This window comes from Malania oleifera, chromosome 13, assembly GCF_029873635.1.
Source record: "Malania oleifera isolate guangnan ecotype guangnan chromosome 13, ASM2987363v1, whole genome shotgun sequence".
In the NCBI taxonomy this organism is placed as follows: domain Eukaryota; kingdom Viridiplantae; phylum Streptophyta; class Magnoliopsida; order Santalales; family Ximeniaceae; genus Malania; species Malania oleifera.
The window spans coordinates 29,973,172-29,989,674 of NC_080429.1; the positions used below are offsets into that span (position 1 = coordinate 29,973,172).

The following is a 16,503-nucleotide window of genomic DNA, read 5'->3' on the forward strand; positions in this document are numbered from 1 at the left end:
CCCTTTAGAATAAGGCAATAAGCTTTAAAAGAAAGGTAGCGAACTTATTTTAATAACCTTTTTAATGAAATCAAGTAGAAGGGTTAAACATAGAACTGACAAATGAAGAAAAGGTTAAAATTTTGAGATGTATCCGCAAAATTAGCGCAAATGAAGTTGAGCACGCATTGAGTATGCATTAGAGATTTAAAAAAATAAATAAATAAGAAAAAATTCTAGGATTGATGACATCTCAATTAAAGTTTGGAAATGCTTAGGAAATAACCAAGTATATTGTTTACTAGTTTATTTAACAAAATCATAACGATTAAAAAATACTAGATAAATGGAGGAAAAGCATTATAACACTGATACACAAAAAATAAATAAGATATTCCACATTGTAATAGCAATCATGGAATTAATTTACAATTCATACAATGAAACTTTGAGAAACAGTAATCGAACATAGAATGAGGTTGGAAATGAGGGGCTCGAGAAAATTATTTTGGTTTTATGCCCGAGAGATCAACTACAAAAGCTAAATATCTATTAACGAGATTAATGAACAAGTAGTAAAAATAAAAATAAAAAAATAGTAAAATTTTAATATATGATGATTATATAATTAAAAAAAATTTTAAAAATAAAATAAAATAATTATTTTGGCTTTTTATTTCGGTTTCCTCATAAAACCAAAACAAAAACAGAAAACCAAATTAAAAAAGAATCAAGAAAACAAAACTGAAAACCGCAATCAAAAAAAGGTTCCCGTTTTGGAATGCAGTTTGGTTTCGGTCTGGTTTTCGAGTACTCAGTAATTTTTTAACACCCCTAGTGTTAAGAACTACATAAATAGAATCAAGGGAATTCTCAATCACAATAGGGGTAAATGCTTGCTTTGAATCATTAATATTTTTAACATTCGTTATGGATTAACTTACTAAGAATCTCCAAGATAAAGATGTCATTTGTTTCTGGATGATATCATCTTGGTTGGTAAAACTAGAGGTGGAATCAATCTAAGTTAGAATTAGGAAAAGATGCTTTGAAATTAAGAGGTTTTAAAATCAGTAGAGCTAAAAAAGAATATATAATATGCAATTTTAGAAATTTTAGGAGGAATATTAAAGAAATTATTAAACTTGATTGTCAAGAATTCTTAGCACAAGTAGAATTTGGCACCTTAGCTCTATGCAAACTGAAGGAGCAATTGAAGAAGATAAAACACATAGGGTTAAAGCAGGTAGGGTAAAATGGAGAAATGCTCCAGGCATGTGTGATCATAAAATACTGTTAAAATTAAAAGGAAAACTCTAGAAAGCAACAATAAGACCAGCTCCACTACATGGATAAGAAAATTGGGTGATGAAAACCCACATATCCAAAAAAACTGAAGCTGCAAAAATAAGAATACTAAGCTCGATAAGTTGTATAATTTAAAATGAGAATGCATCTGTCCTAAGCTATGCCTAGCACTTGTAGAAGAAATAAAGGCTGGTTAGGGCACTTGCAACATGGGCCAAATAACACACGAATGAATTAGTTGTTGCTGATGGCAATTTAAGGGCATAGGAATTGGAAAAGACCTAGAATAACTTGGATCCATATAACAAGTACAAGAAACCACTCCAACTTTCAGATGATATTGCCTGAGATTATACAGAATGGCAAAAAAATAGCTGACCCCACCTAGCAAGACTTAGTCTTGGTTGTTCAATTGTAGCTCTCGTCCCTAATAAGTTTGAAACACACAAAAGCATGAAATAAAAAGCACAGAGAGAGAGAGAGAGAGAGAGAGAGAGAGAGAGAGAGAGCATTTGATCAACCTCCACGCATCCACCACTTTGAGGTTTATATAGAATGAATTCTGGATATTTAAGATCATTGGCAATATTATGAAGCTCAACAACTTTCCCACGCAACATTATTCTGAAAGATTGAGGTATCCGCAAGTACAAGATGGACAAGTATACCTGTAAATCTTGAGAGAATTAAACTAAACAAGAGCTGACTTCACATATATTTAAGTGTGAATTCTACTTGGCAAAAAAATAATCAAATATGAATTCCAAAATAAGAAATTACACGAAGAGAATAACGCAATCTATGAGCAATGTGCTGTTCATTTTCTGCCCTCCAAGCAGGAAGTGTCACCACTTTTTTCATTTCGCCAGCTATACAAATGTCCTGCAACTCATGTCACAAGAAGTCACCTGACCAAATAAGAGATCATTTTAAAAAGGATAGGAAAGAACCAAAAACAAAGATAAAAGAGCAAAGGAAATAAATTCCAACCTCTGAGTCTGAATCAAAATCTAGTTCCATATTTCCTTCATCATTGAACCATAGGTTGTACATAATAATTTTCGTGCCATGATATCCAATGTCTTCAAACTGCCCATCAAAAAGAAAAACATGTGGAACAAATCTTGAGAACGGTGAGCTTTAAAGTCTTAAATAACATCTAAGGCCATTCATCCAGTGATTTCTTTGACAGTACATACTCAATGAGAAAAGTTGGCAATAGGGGTACAAGTTTGCTTCTTAAGGCATACAGCCTAGCGACTCAAACACACAGACCCACAAGAAGCACACACTTGATTCTTAAGGCATTCAACCTATGTTGAAACCAACAATTAATCAAAAAGAAAGTTTAACACGTTTCAGCATTCAGAAGACTGGCATTCTAGGACCATTACTGTTCCAACTCTGAAACCAATCTAAGCTTAACTAAAGAAAAAGATCAGATGACAACTAAGTTGAATTCAACAGAATAAAGCTGGTAATTTTGTACATGTAAAAAACTTCATAGAAAGAAGAACCAGCACACAAAGGCCAAAAAACATTGAAAATAACATTACAACAAAAGAAGCAGAATATACCTGCTTCAATAGCTCTTCTTCAGTTGAGTAGGGAGACCACTGCAAGAGCAAGGATAGATTAGCCTTAAAATGTTCTCTGCCATACCGAGGTGAGGATTGTAATGTCCCAGTTGATGCATTAAACTCATAATCCACCTGCAATGGATACAATACCCTTGGATATGAGGAAACATACCTATTATACAGTCTAAAATACAGAAAACACAACTACATAATTCACACCTGCCAGGATTTCATACTTATGATCTATTAGCCCAATACCTGATGAAACCTATCCTCATTCCACTATAAAGATTACAAATACTAAGCTCTTTTTATTCTTTTTTTCTTTTTATTTGCAACTATCAAATCCAATGTCCAATATTCAAGCCTCAAGATATAATTCATGACATGTGCATGGTGTGTCCATACATCCCATTAGCAGATGGTAACAGCTATAAACAACCAAAAGGTATTCTCCACATTTCATCTCTAAATTCATCCATAAATAAACATTCTATCTGATGTTAAGACTAGATTAGTGAAACCAGATAATTTAAGTATCATAAGAAATATAGGACCCAACTAAAATAGTCAGCAGATATAACATAAAACTTACCATAGGTACTACTATTCTGTCGTGGCCAGTTTTTGTTAAAAAAGTGTAAGAGAGGAGACCAATGCTTTGCATCAACGTCCTGATCATGAAATGAATTAATAAGGAGACCTAAGTTTCAAAGGCAATCATAATTTAAAAAGCCCATAATATTTAAAGAGGCAATAGAGGACCAATGCTATATTAGCAGCTATCAACATTCCAAAAGGCATGCTAGTAATATATATTACATCTCAAACAGAGCTATAAAAATATATTAAAAATTAAATAATAAAAACAAATGAAATTAAATTTGAAGGCAGTATAGTCTTGCATTGTAACATTGTAGAATTCACAAAACACAAATTATGCAATTGTTCATTCTCCACAATCACATCACTCCTGATTTGGTCTGCATTACAAATTCCCAAAATATCTTAATTCCTACAAATGGAATTTCTAACTCAAGAATAACAATAGATGTGTTAATGTATGGTTATACCACTAATACATGTTAACATAAATATTAGTAACTAATGTACCAACAGACCAAAGTTTAATGAAACTTTTTCCCACGCCCATTCTGTTTTTTTAGACTGTTTTTCGAAAACATAATGACCAACACATCACACACTAAAGGTTTATGAATTTGTACAAAAGGCATGCCTTTCATGCCTTTCTAGTTGAGGCTTACACATTTTCAGTGTGTGAATCTCAAGTTAGATTTGACCAGAAAATTTTAACTTCATGTTTATATGAAAGGAATATTGTAAGATGAGCTGATTTCTAAAACTCTAGAGCCTTAACCTTCCCAAAATAATTGTGTGTTTTATCTTAGATCTTAAAAAGAATTTGAACTTTGTAATATTCTAGCCATCTCTTGGCATGATTTACTCAATGAATTCAAGCTAGTATTTTTTGAATGTGGATTATTATTTTTTTTACATTTTGTTTAGATTTTTTAAATTTTTTATTATTTTTTAAAAAAATATCCAATCAGTCACTTTTTTTACCTAAAAATAAAATTTTCAAACGGCTTACACCTCAACACCAACACCTTAAGGCTTATGCCTCACCACTGGAAGAGTTAAAATTCCTTGCTTTACACCTTTGCCTTTTAAAACATTAGCATATATTGTCACTAGTATCAAATCACAGAATGATTATTAGTAAAACTGATGATCAAAATAATAGCTAGCATCCAGATACTGTTGCTCATCAACCCCTGCTTGTGTTTGCAAGGATACTATCGTCCTTTGATGTGCATGAGATATACTTTATGTAGAATGGAAACCTAACCATCTCCAATTAATAGAAATTCTTCAACATGTTGTACTAGAGCAAAGACCTGAGAACAAGCCCCCTGCAGAGCCACTGCCACCACCAAACCAAACCCTAAAAGTCTCTAAACCTTATGCCTCTCCATCATCCCAGGAGTGCCATTTGCACCTAGGCAAGCTGAAATCACAGACAAACTCACCAGAAACCTCCTGATGCCACTGCTACTTTGGTTCGACAATCTTCCACGTGTTTTTGGAAAAAAACAACTCCACGGTCATTCTTAAAGATCACCAATCTGCCATCTCAAAGGCTATCTATGGTAACTGCCTTGTGCCCACAAGCAATGAGGCTTTGGCCTTAGTTTTTAACTGGATCTGGTTTGTTATGAATTGATTCCCTCCTCAACCATGCGAACAGGTCGATTTTGAACTATTGATGTTATCTTGCCCAAGATTCAAGACTTTTGCCTTCTTGCTACCTCACATTTGGATTTTATAACCCAATACAAGTAAGGGCAGTCGGCCTTGTCCTGTGCTTGGTTATTCATAGCGTGAAAAGATTTTCCATCTCTTGAAATATCTTCTAGTTTTGTTAGTTCTTAATTCATATGCCTCCTTGTTGGTGATCATTGTATTGTTGATGTGTTGTTAGCTTTGTTCTGCATCTGCCTCTTTGTCCGTGACTGTCAAGTTGTTGGTGTGTTGTTAGTCCATCATTGTTGATTTTCCGTTTTTCCCTTGGAATGGAATCTATGAATCCCAAGAGTTTAGCTCAATCTTTGTTACCACAATTCACAACTGAGAAGTTGAATAGAAGTAACTACTAACAGTGGTCTAAGGCTGTTCATCTGGTTGGCTTAGATAAGTCTAACATCTCCTTCAGTCAACGCTCAACGATCAGAAGAGGAAGGGCCTATGGATTCAAGAAGACTGGTTAATTATCTTGTCATTGAGGAACTCTATGGCATCCCAGATTGCTAAGGAGCGTATACACCTTGATATTTATAAGAAGATTTCGAATATTCTACTAACTAGACTCACGTGTATGATCTTTCTTCGGAGTATTTTCAGCTGCAATAGGGAGATAAAGAGTGTTATTTGGTACTGAGATGAGTTCAAGTGCACTCATGAGAAATTAAATATTATGCAGCCTATAAGTGCATTCTCTCCTCTCTTCCCTTTTCTGTCTTCTCCCTCTTCTCTTCTCCATTCCTACATTCTCCCCATGGCTGCTGATCATTGATGCTGCCCTGCCTCCCTCCCCCTCTTCTTCTCTTCGAATGGATATGGGAGTTGAAGATCTCTGCTAAAGGCTTGGTGTCAAGTTGATTATGGCTTATTCCTTCACTTCACAGAAGGAAAAGGGGGTAAAAAAACAGTCTTCTTGAAGTTTTCTGCCATGTCTTCCTCATTCAAAATAGATAGGAAGCTTTTTTTCCTGAGTGGATTCCTACATCGCAAGCTCTTAGTATGCTGGAGAAATCAGGGAACAAAGAATCGCATTGCCTATTGCTAAATTATGAAATTAAATGGATTCAATAAAAATTCTGTGAATTTTGGAAAGAAATTCCATTTTTACACATGGGTGAAAACAACTAGAAATCCAGGAGGTCCTTTGATCGTTTGCTTGGTGTCAAACAAACTTGGACGCATGATTGTAATTGAGAAACTACTGTATTCCAGGGGAAGATTCTGTCTGTGGATTCCAGAGGGAAAGGAGGCTTCAGGGTGGTGGATTTTCTGCAAATCACTGAAAGAAGATGAAGGCATGCTATAACAGAATACACAGAAAATACTGGGGTTCTTGTGTAGAAATTGTGGCACCCAGGATATAGAGAAGTATGAGAGAGAGAGCCTTGTGTATAATGGGCTTCCCAATGAGCCTAGTTATGCAGGGGTGGTAAAGGAAGGAGTTTCTGTTGGTCAAAGACGGAGGAAATCTGGTGATTCCAGTGGGAAAATTCAACAAGGAAAGTCATTAAGTTTGGAAAGTGTGGATTTCAGAGGGAGAGATTTTTGGCAGTATCTAAGCCCAAATCTGTTTCAAAATTTAAAAAATTTCCTCCTAAAGCTGCCAGTTTCACAGGAAAGTCAGTGATTTTGGAAAGTGTGGATTTGGGAGGAAGAGATTTTCAGGCAGTATCTTGGCCCAACTTTGTTTCAAATTTTAAAAAATTTCTTCTAAGGTTTGCTGGTTTCAAAGTTGTCTAGATTGGAGAATGAAGATTTTTCAAATTTTAAAAAGTTTTTTCCCAAGGCTGCTGCTTTGACAGTTGAGCTGAAGGCAATTGAAGTGGAAAAAAAATTTTACATTATGAAATTTGAGCCCAGAAGACTCACTCTAAAGCATGTATATCCAGTAGGCCCAAGAAAGAAAAACTGGGCTGGCTTAGCAGGTTTTATCTGAGTGCAAAAAAAGAAGCTCAACTTAACTTAAAACTCAGGATACCCTGAGGGGCCTTCTTTTAATGATGGGGGCCTAGATTTACTGCCTTTGGGGGAGACAAAAACAATATCATGTGGGTTGCTGAAGCTTCCAGAGAGATCAAATAGGGAGTAAGAGATGCTTGAGAAATCAAGGAGGGAGGAGAAACCTATGAAGGTGGCTCCATGCATCCCGATTAATATGGAAGAATTACAGGAAGAATTAAAGGAATCTCCGAAAGTACTGAAAAACATGAAAGGAAAATCTATATTTAGTCCCTCTTTCCAACAGAATGGAAGTGACCAAGGTTTCAGAACAATATTTAGTTCATGAAAATAGGGAAGATTTTATAAAGAAGGCTGCATTCTTAGAGAAATTTGTGGAAAATACAGGAACATCAAGTATGGCTTGGAGATGGACAGGGAATCTGACGTGAAGAATTCAGAGTCTAATACACAAAGATGCAGTGTTCCCGATTTTGATACTGATTTGTAAGATTTTTATGAAGATGATAATAACTTGCTGCTGGAACAGATTCGGGAATATGCGGATGTTTGTCTGATTCATCACAGATGAAAGATGTGGAAAATTTAGAGGCTGCTGAGGAACTAAAAAAAAGTATGGAGAAGATCGAAATGAAAATCCAAAGCAAGAGGCTTTTCTGAAGGAGGTAGGGAATTATAACAGGTCTGCCTTTTCTCATCAATCTGTTAAAGTTTTTTCAAGCTTTTCTATAGGTTCAAGGATCTTCTGACCTAATCAAAAACGAATTGCCCTTCTTGCCAAATGGTATTAGATTCTGTAGAAGAGATGTTAACCCTTGATCCATTGCAAGATGAGAGGGACAGCAGGGACCCACAGGAGCTTATGGACAGATTGGGTTGCCCTCTAGTTAATAATCCCTTAGGCCAGACTGTTAAGGTTGTCGTCTTCCCTAGAACCTATGAGAGGAAAAAGAAGAGAGTGGAAAAAAAGTTGCAAAAATTAGGCTCTACCATTAACTATGGAAGGGGGGAAGCTTGAGAGAGTCAGGGCCAGTGAGGTGGAAGAATAAAGATTTTGAACTGGAACATTAGGGATCCAGGCTGCCCTGCTAAACGTCATCAGATTACGGATACCAATGTTAAGGTAGCCCCAGACCTAGTTATGCTTCAAGAGTCTAAATTAGAGGCAGTGGACAGTTTTCTTGTTAGGAGCATCTCGGACTCTGATTCAAACATTGGGTCTGGTTAGTGCCCACGGGTTCCTCAGGGGGTATTGCGATAATCTGGGACACCAGATTTACAAGCAAATTGGATGTTCTCATTGGTTCTTTTCCCACTCTCTTCATTTAGATGTCATAGGAAAGGGACTATTGTGGTTTACCTCGGTCTATAAACCGAATATCCCTCATTTGAGGGGCATTGTTTGGGATTCTTTAGCTGCAATTTTTGGAACGCGTTCCCCCCACTAGTGTTTGGGAGGTGATTATAATGTTATTAGGTCCACTAATGAGAAGATGGGAGTTTCCAAAATCACCCCAAGCATGAGGGGTTTCGATACTTCTATAAGTGTGTGTGATTTGAGGGATAGTCCACTCTCGAATACCCAATTTACTTGGTTTGAAAATGGCAACAAGACAGTGGCTACTAGGATTGATAGGTTTATGTTTACCACTGAATGGGAATAAACTTTTCCTACCTTTACTCAAGAAGTACTCCCTGGAGTGATTTCTGATCATTGGCCTTTGGTTCTTGAATCTAATCCTATTAAATGGAGCCCTACTCCGTTTTGATTTGAAAACATGTGGTTGACTCATCTGCATTTTCAGAGCTAGTTTAGGAATTGGTGAGTTGAATGCACTATGGAAGGTTGGGAAGGTTTTTGTTTTATGAAAAGATTGAGATATATGAGAGAGAAGTTAAAAAACTAGAAAAAGGAGGCTTTTGTTGATGTTCAGTCTAGAATATATATATATTCTTGAGGAATTGGGTGCGACTGATAGATTGGAAAAGGAGGGACCTCTTGCAAAGGACATTGTGGGTGGACAAGTCCAATTATCTAATGAGTATGAACAAGCTGTTTTCAGAGAAGAGATGAGTTGGAGACAGAAATCCAAAATGAATTGGGTCAGGAATGGGGATTGTAATTCTAGGCTTTTCCATAGGGTGGCAATTGGTAGGAGAAGAAGGAACTTAATTAAGGAAATTGAGAATGATAGGGGAGAGGCTATCAGGGATCCTAGCCACATTGGTGGCCTGATTACTAAAGTTTACAAGAATCTTTTTTTAGAGGAGAATGAGGGTACAGTTATGATTAAGGGCTAGGATTGGTGTCCCATATCAACTAATAAAGCTGCTTGGCTAGAGAGACCTTTTAAGGAAAAGGAAATTAAAAGCTTGACTTTTGAGATGGATAGAGAAAAGGCTCCTAGGCCAAATGGTTTTACTATGGCTTTCTTCCAAGATAGTTGGGAGACCTCAAAGTTTTTCTTGAATTCTTTCACAATGGAGTGGTGAGGAGTTTGAATTCCACTTTTATTACTTTGGTCCCCAAAAAAGATGATGTGATTCAAATTCAGGACTTTAGACCTATTAGCTTGGTACCCAACTGGGTGAATTCTTAAACCAAGATGGATTCTTGACCGACCAATAAGAAAAAGGCTTGGCAGCGAAAAGGCTTTTCCTAGTGCCTATAAGATTTTGACTAAGGTATTAAGAAGGTATTAAGAGGTTAACTACTGTTCTAGAGGACACTCTCTTAGCCAAAGTGCTTTTATATGTAACATACAGATCCCAGATGCTGCCTTGATAACTAATGAGGTGGTTGAAGATGCTGTTTGTAGGAATAAGAGGGGTTGTCTTGTGTTGAAATTGGATTTTGAGAAAGCTTATGACAGGGTGAACTGGAGCTTCTTGGACAAGATTATGGATAGAAAACGTTTCAGCCTACGGTCGAGGAAATGTATTAGAGGGTGTCTATCTTTTGTGGTCTTTTCTATCTTAGTAAACGATGAGGCCAAGTCTTGGTTTCATGTGTCCAAGGGTCTAAGACAGGGAGATCCTCTTTCTCCCTTTCTTTTTACTATCATGGTTGATGTCTTGAGTGGGAAGATTGAGAGAAGGGTAGATGGAGGGTTGGGGAAGGGGATTAAGGTAGGCTATGAGGACAGCATCATTTCTTATCTTCAGTTCACAGACGATTTCTCTAATTCTTTGACTATCTTAGAGGTGTTTGTGAAAGTGTTCGGGCTGAAATTAATTTCTCCAAGAACGGTTTGGAGGGTTTGGTATTAATGTGGATTCTTTTGCTAAGCTAGCTGGTTGTTCCATTTTGACTTGGCCTATTACTTATGTAAGTGTCTTGAGTGGTAATAATCCCAAATGCAGGCTCTTTTTGTGACCCTGTTTTGAGAGAGTGACTAGGAGACTGGATTGGTGGAAAGGAGCTTCTTCACTTCAGGGGATCATATTACCCTTATCCATGATTGTCTTCTATCCCTTTCTACTACCTTTCTCTTTTTAGAATCCCTGCGAGATTAGTAAGGAGGCTTGAGAAATAAATGAGGGATTTCAAAAGGTCAAGTGGGAAAGAGAGTAGTAGAGACCATCTTGTAGGTTGGAAGACTCTTTGTAGGCCTAAAAGGAAGGGAGGCTTGGGTCTTGGTAACTTGGTGCCCAAAAACATCTCTTTGGTGAGGAAATGGCTATGGCGCTTTCCTTTAGAACCTAATTCATTTTGGTATAAGGTAATTCGCAATAAACTTGGAATGCTACAAAATGGGTTGGATGCTAAAGTGGGAATTAACATTACTTATTCAATTCCTTGAAAGTTTGTGTCTTAGATTTATGATTATTTCATTCCTAAAGTGTATTATACAGTGGATACTGGGACACGTATTCACTTTTGGGACGATCGTTATGCCTTTAGCTAGTACTTACCCTTGTTTTTTCATTCATAAAATCTTCATGACACCCCAATTTCTGCTTTTCTTCTTTGCAAGAAGATGGGCATTTTTGGAACTTCAATTTTGGGAGAATCTAAATAAGAGAGAAACTAATGAGATGGTTATTTTGACTGGGTGCTTGATTCTTTTCATGTTCATTTGGGGATTGATAATAGGATTTGGAGTTTAGATCCTTCTGGGGAGTTCTCTTGTAAATCCTTTTTCACCTACTTGACCAGTGATTCTAGTTGGATCCTTTTGCTTTGTATCCTTTGATTTGGAAAGCTAAAGCTCCCACAAAAATAAAAGCTTTCATTTGGACTGCAATACTTGAAAGAATTAATACCAATGATTTGCTTCAAAAGAGAAGACCTAATAAGGCCCAGTCCCCCAACATTTGTGCCCTTTGCATGAGTGAAGAGACTTGTGCACATCTCTTTCTTCATTGCCCTTTCACATTGGCTATTTGGAATAAGTTATTTGGTATACTTGGTGAAAATTGGGTCTGTCCATACACTTTAAAGGCCTTTTATACCATAACTTTTGGGGGTTTTACCAAAGGAAAGGATAGGGAAGCTCTATGACGTTGCACCATTATGGATAAATTATTTGGCGTGTTTGGTAGGAAAGATGTCGCCACTGCTAACAATTTGCTTTGGAGTAGAGTGGTATATCTTGCGTCACTGTGGGTGTCAGCAAATGGTTTTTTTCGTCATGTTTTTCTCGAAGACTTGCAGCAGGATTGGTTGGCCCTGTTTCATTGAGTTTAGCTCTGTTTAGGTTGCATTCTTTGTAACTAGTTTCTATTGATGTAAGGGAGGATTTCTTATTCTCCATTTTTTTTTTTCCTTTCTCTTTCTAATTTTTTGATGTACATTCTTCTCTCTTTCAATACAGTTCTTTGTTTATCAAAAAGCACACGAGATGCAGAAATAGCGAGAACAAAAGACAACTGTATGAGTCTTGACAGGTTTGAAACCAACAATTAATCACAAAGAATTCCATGTTCTACTACTAATTTTTGTTATTTTTCCAAATCAAAATCGAAATTTTCGTTGAAATTTCCGTACTTTTGGAGCTTTGAAATTTGACGAAATCGAAATTTAAGACCTTGGATCTAAGGAGGAGGTTTACATGGGGCAACCTCTAGGGTTTGTTGCTTAGAGGGAGTCAAGGTTGATATGTCATCTAAAAAGTCTTCGTATGGTATAAAGCAGTCTAAGCATGGTTTTACTTCAGTGTGGTAATTAATTAAGGTCTTCAAAGATGTGCAGTAGATCATTCTATATTCAACTGATATACTGCTGCAAGTAAGATTATATTCATTGTTTATGTGGATGATACAGTAATTATAGAAGGATATACAACATTTGAAACAACTTATATAGACCAAGTCTCAGACTAAAGATTCAGGACCATTAAAGTTCTTGGGAATTGAGCGATCTCAATCTTGTTTAGGGATTGTCATATCACAGAGGAAATAAGGTCTTGGTTTTTCGGACAAGGTTGTTGGAATCCAAACCTGTTGAAACGCCCATGGATCCTACCTATAGACTAATGCTAGATGGTTGAATTGTTCACTAATTTTGTACTATACCAAAGGCTTGCTGGGAGTTGAATTTTCTTACTCCTTCGCAACAAGTGTTGTGAGTTTCCTGATTCTCCATATACCAGTCACTAGGATGTTATTCATCTCTTGAGATATCTCAAAGGTGCATCTGGGAGAGTCTCTTAGTCTCTTGTATCAGGATCAGGTCGTCTCCAGGGATACAGTGATGCAGATTGACTAGAGGACCCCTTGACATAAGATTCATGACTCGACATTGCGTATTTGTCAGTGCAACCAGGTGTTTTAGAAGAATAAGCAGCAAAGTGTGACTGCAAAGTCAAGTGCTAAGTATAGAGCCATGGCACATACTTCCTGTCAATGGATTTGGTTAAAGAATGTGCTCAAAGAGCATGGGTTTCAGCAGTCACCTAGAACGTTTGTGTGATAATTAAGTCATTGTTCATATTGCTTCAAAAGCATTTTTTGAATCAGAGGATGAAACACATTGATATTGATTGTCATTTGTCTGGAAAAAGCTTGTGCGGAAGTTGATTACAAGGACCACATGAATTCTCAAAATCACTTAGCTGATTTGTTTACTAAGTCTTTGCAGGGCCTGGGTTAACTTCTTTTGTAACAAGCGGGGAGCATAAGATATGCTTGCTCTAGCTTAAGGGGAGTTTTACAAGTTATTGTTTGTTAGTAAGGGCACCGTTATCCTTTGATTTCATTGGGGGAGACCTAACTACTCAAGGTATTGTTTGGGAGATCATGAGCATACATGTTAGGCCAACACAACTCATGAGGGATTAATGGAAACCTAAATATAACCAAACCAACCTTCAAAAGTACTCCTTGCATGAGCACACACGACTTATATCAAGGAACAACTATGAATCTTCAAAATCAGAAGATTTCACGCCCTAGATAGTCAAATTGAAATGAGTAATATGAATCTAACTTCAACATTGTGTCATTCCCCCATATATCCTCAATTCATCATGAAGTTCAACAGGCAGATGAAATATAATCCCATAACTCTTAAACTAACTTACACTAATGATTTCTTCAATAAGAATATGAACAAAACAAGGCATGCCAATCAAGTTTACAACATGCAAAAAGAATGATCAACGACTTATAAAACACTAGCAATAGAAATTCAACACTACAAATAAGAATTTCATTGCTGCAATCAAACCTATTGTCTAGATGGCGACTGAAAACAATAGCATCTGTCCCCAATCTCATCGTACTAGTCTTGAAGCCATTTCCATCTGAAAGGCTACAAGTCAACCATTACATGTGAAATGAGAGGAACGAAACAAATCGTAGAACAAGCAAATAAGATCCATACATTGTCCAATGGCCGATTTTGATTTCTTATTAGAAAATCCAAAACTCATACAATGCCGCATTGCTTCTGGGTCCATTCCACCACCATCATCTAATTGATAAACACTAAAAAAATTTCAGAAACACATGACTCTATAAAAGCCCTCCCAAAATGAAAACCTTATTAAGATTCAAGAAAGACAAAACCACATTACCAATCATCTTTGTTCGGCAAATAAAATTCAAAATACCTTGAATTAACAATGCATGACTCCCATCCCTTGGATTTGTGATTTTATCTACAATGACAAAGGTGGCCCCATTTTGGATCTATCCAATAGCACAAACATATCCAAGATGTGAATAATTGAATATCACAAATTATCTTAAATAACATTAAGCCCCTATTTGGAACTTCTTAAAAAATAAGTGCTTATTATGAAAAGTGCTTAAATTAAGTACTTGTGACAATAAGTAGTGTTTGGTTTACACTTAAATAACTACTTATTTCAAAAAGTACTTTTTCAACCACTTTTATTTAAGGAAAATAACTATTTTTTGAAAAAGTATTTTTGTGAAGAAATAACTTATTTAAAGAAGTACTTATAGTAAACAACTTTTCTATGTGATTCCAAACAAACCCTTAAAATTTACTTTAAATACTCCATGCTACAACAACAAAAACTTCATACCAACTATGTGGGATTACCTACATTAATATGTTTTCACATGCAGATTAACTAGGGCATCTCTTTTGTTAAGTTAGATCCTACATCAAGCCATTCTTTCCTTACGTTTCCCCTTATCTCAACAAGGCAACAGCATTTTGGACCTTAATTCTCTTTTATCTTTTTTTTACTTGGTATGTATACTTGATGATAATACACACGTCCAAACACACAAAGGAGTAAAACTCTAAATATCAATCTATTAATTTCTCAATTCCAAATCTGTCTCCAACATGATTAAAGCCCAATATAAATAATGATGCCCTAAAAACTTTACTTTAAAAAATATATTTCCCTAAAAAAAATTAGTCACAATAAATTTTTTTATTAATTTCTTAAATTTCCTAATGATGCATGGACCTTCCTGGCTCATCCCTCTCTCAACAATCAACTAGCATTACCATCAATTTCAGTATCCATTATGCATTTTCAAATTTTACAGCTTTTACTTCAAGTTATGTTGAGCTGATATTAACACTAAATTTTAGTACATATAATCAGTTCTTAGTCTGAATTATCTTGCATTTAAAAGTTGAAGATAGAAATTACCTCATCAATTGCATTGTCCAGCAACTCTGCTATGGCTGAAAATTAGACAATAATAAAACAAAGCAAGAGAAATTTTATTGAACACAAATTGTTAAATCACCAATTGTTAACAGAATTTCAAAAAAAAAAGAAGGGCAAAACACAAGCTGAACATACCACCAAATACCCACTTATGTGAGGTGGCATTTGAATGAAGGAATTTGGGATGAATATGTAAATAATTTTTCCCATCTGTAAACGCAAAAAGGATCAATAGTGAACAAAAAAAAATCAAGCATCATTAAACACTCTTGAATAGAAATTTGTGTTACTACAGATGGGGACCAATGCAAACATCCAACAAACAAAAAGCAAAGTAGTAAAAAATCAATATAACCAGAATTTCTGTGATGGGGTTATACTAAAAACTTGAGGATTTTGGACGCATATTGGACAATGTGTCAAGGCATACTAATCAGATGATTATGAAATCCATTCATCATATGTGTTGGAGAAAACATGCATGTTCTTTGAGGATCAAGACATAAGTTGACCATACTTTGAAGAGAGACTTTAGAACCAAGCTGATCCTCATAATTCCCAGCTTTCCAGAATTGCCGACAAAGTGGGGCCGGACATGTGGGAGATGTGGAAGAAAGGCTTGTATCATCCATTGGAGATTGCCCTTGGTCCACAACACTAGTGCCACTCTGATCAGTACTTAAAGCATTTGAGTCTCTGTTTTCTTCAGATTCTTGTCTTCTAGAATTGTTTTTGGACTCTGAATGCCCAGCTAGTTGCACTCTATGGTCATTTTCTCGTTGTATTGTTCCCATACCAAAATTTGGCTCCAATTTAAGATCTTTCACATTTGCCTCCCCAAGTTCACCATTACCCCAGATGTCAACAATGTCCATGCAGCTCAACTCTGGAGAACCACAAAAGAAATTCAGTGCAAGGATACAAGCAACTAGGTAAAACCACTGCACGATGAAAGTGTATATAGAAGAAGATGACAACCAAAAAATATCAATAAGCAATGTACAAGATCAAAATAATAAAATAGTGATTTCTTATTTTTGTTTTTGTTTTTAGATTTGTACTGTAGTTCTAGTTTGTTGGAAGGATGCCCCATCCTCCTTTTAACATTTCTTCCCTCTTTGATAAATTATCCAAAAAGGAAGCCAATTTTATGAGGAGGCTAGTCATCATTACAACTTGCTCCTGTTCTAAAATGGACCAAATGTAGGATTTCTTTTATAACAAAATAAGAAGAATTCATTATATTAGAAGAA

General features: G+C 36.0%; 1 protein-coding gene across 5 annotated transcripts in view; it reads right to left on the minus strand.

Annotated features, from left to right (window-relative positions):
• Positions 1-16,503, minus strand: part of LOC131146769 (protein MICRORCHIDIA 6-like) — a 63,374-nt gene that overhangs the window by 33,973 nt on the left and 12,898 nt on the right. For all 5 annotated transcript variants that reach the window (XM_058096542.1, XM_058096539.1, XM_058096541.1 and 2 more), the window contains exons 2-12: positions 15,768-16,136; positions 15,386-15,460; positions 15,230-15,264; positions 14,204-14,282; positions 13,975-14,064; positions 13,819-13,894; positions 3,463-3,541; positions 2,865-2,999; positions 2,278-2,376; positions 2,068-2,169; positions 1,809-1,955 (exon numbers count right to left, since the gene is read on the minus strand). In XM_058096542.1, the coding sequence (XP_057952525.1) occupies positions 1,809-1,955; positions 2,068-2,169; positions 2,278-2,376; positions 2,865-2,999; positions 3,463-3,541; positions 13,819-13,894; positions 13,975-14,064; positions 14,204-14,282; positions 15,230-15,264; positions 15,386-15,460; positions 15,768-16,125 (1,275 nt within the window). In that variant the 5' untranslated portion in view covers positions 16,126-16,136. The remainder of the gene's footprint in view (positions 1-1,808; positions 1,956-2,067; positions 2,170-2,277; positions 2,377-2,864; positions 3,000-3,462; positions 3,542-13,818; positions 13,895-13,974; positions 14,065-14,203; positions 14,283-15,229; positions 15,265-15,385; positions 15,461-15,767; positions 16,137-16,503) is intronic.